Genomic DNA, 1,179 nt, shown 5'->3' with positions numbered 1-1,179 from the left:
TGTGTGTGTGTGTCCTTCCTCTCACACCCCCACCCTCTCTCTCTCCCCAGAATGGTGAGCTACAGACTCCTGTACTTTGACCAGACGGGTAGAGGAGAGATCCTGCGCTTTCTCTTCGCCCTGGGCGGCCAAAAGTATGAAGACGTGATTATCTCACAGGAGAGCTGGCCAAAGTTCAAGCAAAGTGAGTACATATATACTGGTCGTCTCTGTGTGCGTGCGTTTGTTTGTTTGTTTGTTGCTTGATTGTTGGTTTGTTTGTTTTTTTGTTTGTTGCTTGTTTGTTTGTGTGTTGTTGTTTTTTTACTTGCTTGTTTGTTTGTTATTTTATTTTTTGTTTATTTTTGTTGTTTGTTTTTTTACTCGTTTGTTTTTTGTTTTGTTTGTTTGTTTGTTTGTGTGTTGTTTGTTATCTTTTTTACTCGTTTGTTTGTTTGTTTGTTTACTCCTTTGTTTCTGTTTGTTTGTTTGTTTGTTGATTTGTTTGTTTGCTTGTGATCACGGAGCGTCATTTTTGTTTTTTTAATGGTTTAAACATGACCTATTTTGTCTTTCTTGTAAGGTTTTTATTGCATCATCGACACAATTTAGGTCATTTAGGAAGCGCGCTTCCCATACTGTTTGTGTGTGCCAGCCCGGGCTGAGAGGGATACAGCATCCCACCAGAAACACAAAGACTAATAAATTGGTCCTCACTCGGGATCAATCTCTAGTCTGCAGCACGTGACAGCAAAGTGCCTGATCGCTACACCACAGACGTCCCTTTGTGTTTATGTGCTTCATTGACGGAGAAGTCAAAAAAAAAAAAAAAGGAACAAATAAAAAAACAAACAAAATAAAACAACCAATCAAAAAACAAACAAACAATCAATCGGAAAACAAAAAATAACAACCAGCCAATAAAAAGAAACAAACAAACAACCAGTCAAAATTAAAACAAACATGAACCCCCAAAAACCTCACAAACAATCAATAAAAAAACAAACAAACAACCAATCATAAAACAGACAAATAACCAAGCAAACATTGTCTCTCTCCCCAGCGGTCCCGTTCGGTGTTCTGCCAGTGTTGGAGATAGACGGAAAACGCTACTCCCAGAGTGTCGCCCTGGCCGTCTATCTCGCCAAACAGTTCGGTGAGTAAACATGGTTGTTGTACACACACACACACACACACACA

The 1,179-nt window shown here is 39.2% G+C and overlaps 2 protein-coding genes across 2 annotated transcripts in view; both read left to right on the top strand.

Moving 5' to 3' along the window:
- LOC101863952 (probable glutathione S-transferase 5) overlaps positions 1 to 1,135 on the top strand; it is a gene marked incomplete at its 3' end in the record, with an annotated part of 6,619 nt that extends 5,484 nt beyond the window's left edge. Inside the window, 2 exon segments of the mRNA XM_005112633.3 lie at positions 51 to 184; positions 1,043 to 1,135. Of these exon segments, the coding sequence (XP_005112690.2) occupies positions 52 to 184; positions 1,043 to 1,135 (226 nt within the window).
- A 10-nt stretch (positions 1,136 to 1,145) lies between these two features.
- Positions 1,146 to 1,179, top strand: part of LOC118478964 (glutathione S-transferase-like) — a 3,615-nt gene continuing 3,581 nt past the window's right edge. The window contains exon 1 of the mRNA XM_035973515.1: positions 1,146 to 1,154. Within this exon, the coding sequence (XP_035829408.1) occupies positions 1,146 to 1,154 (9 nt within the window). The remainder of the gene's footprint in view (positions 1,155 to 1,179) is intronic.

Source organism: Aplysia californica, unplaced genomic scaffold, assembly GCF_000002075.1.
Source record: "Aplysia californica isolate F4 #8 unplaced genomic scaffold, AplCal3.0 scaffold01342, whole genome shotgun sequence".
Taxonomy (NCBI): Eukaryota; Metazoa; Mollusca; class Gastropoda; order Aplysiida; family Aplysiidae; genus Aplysia; species Aplysia californica.
This window is presented reverse-complemented; position numbering and strand designations above follow the sequence as displayed.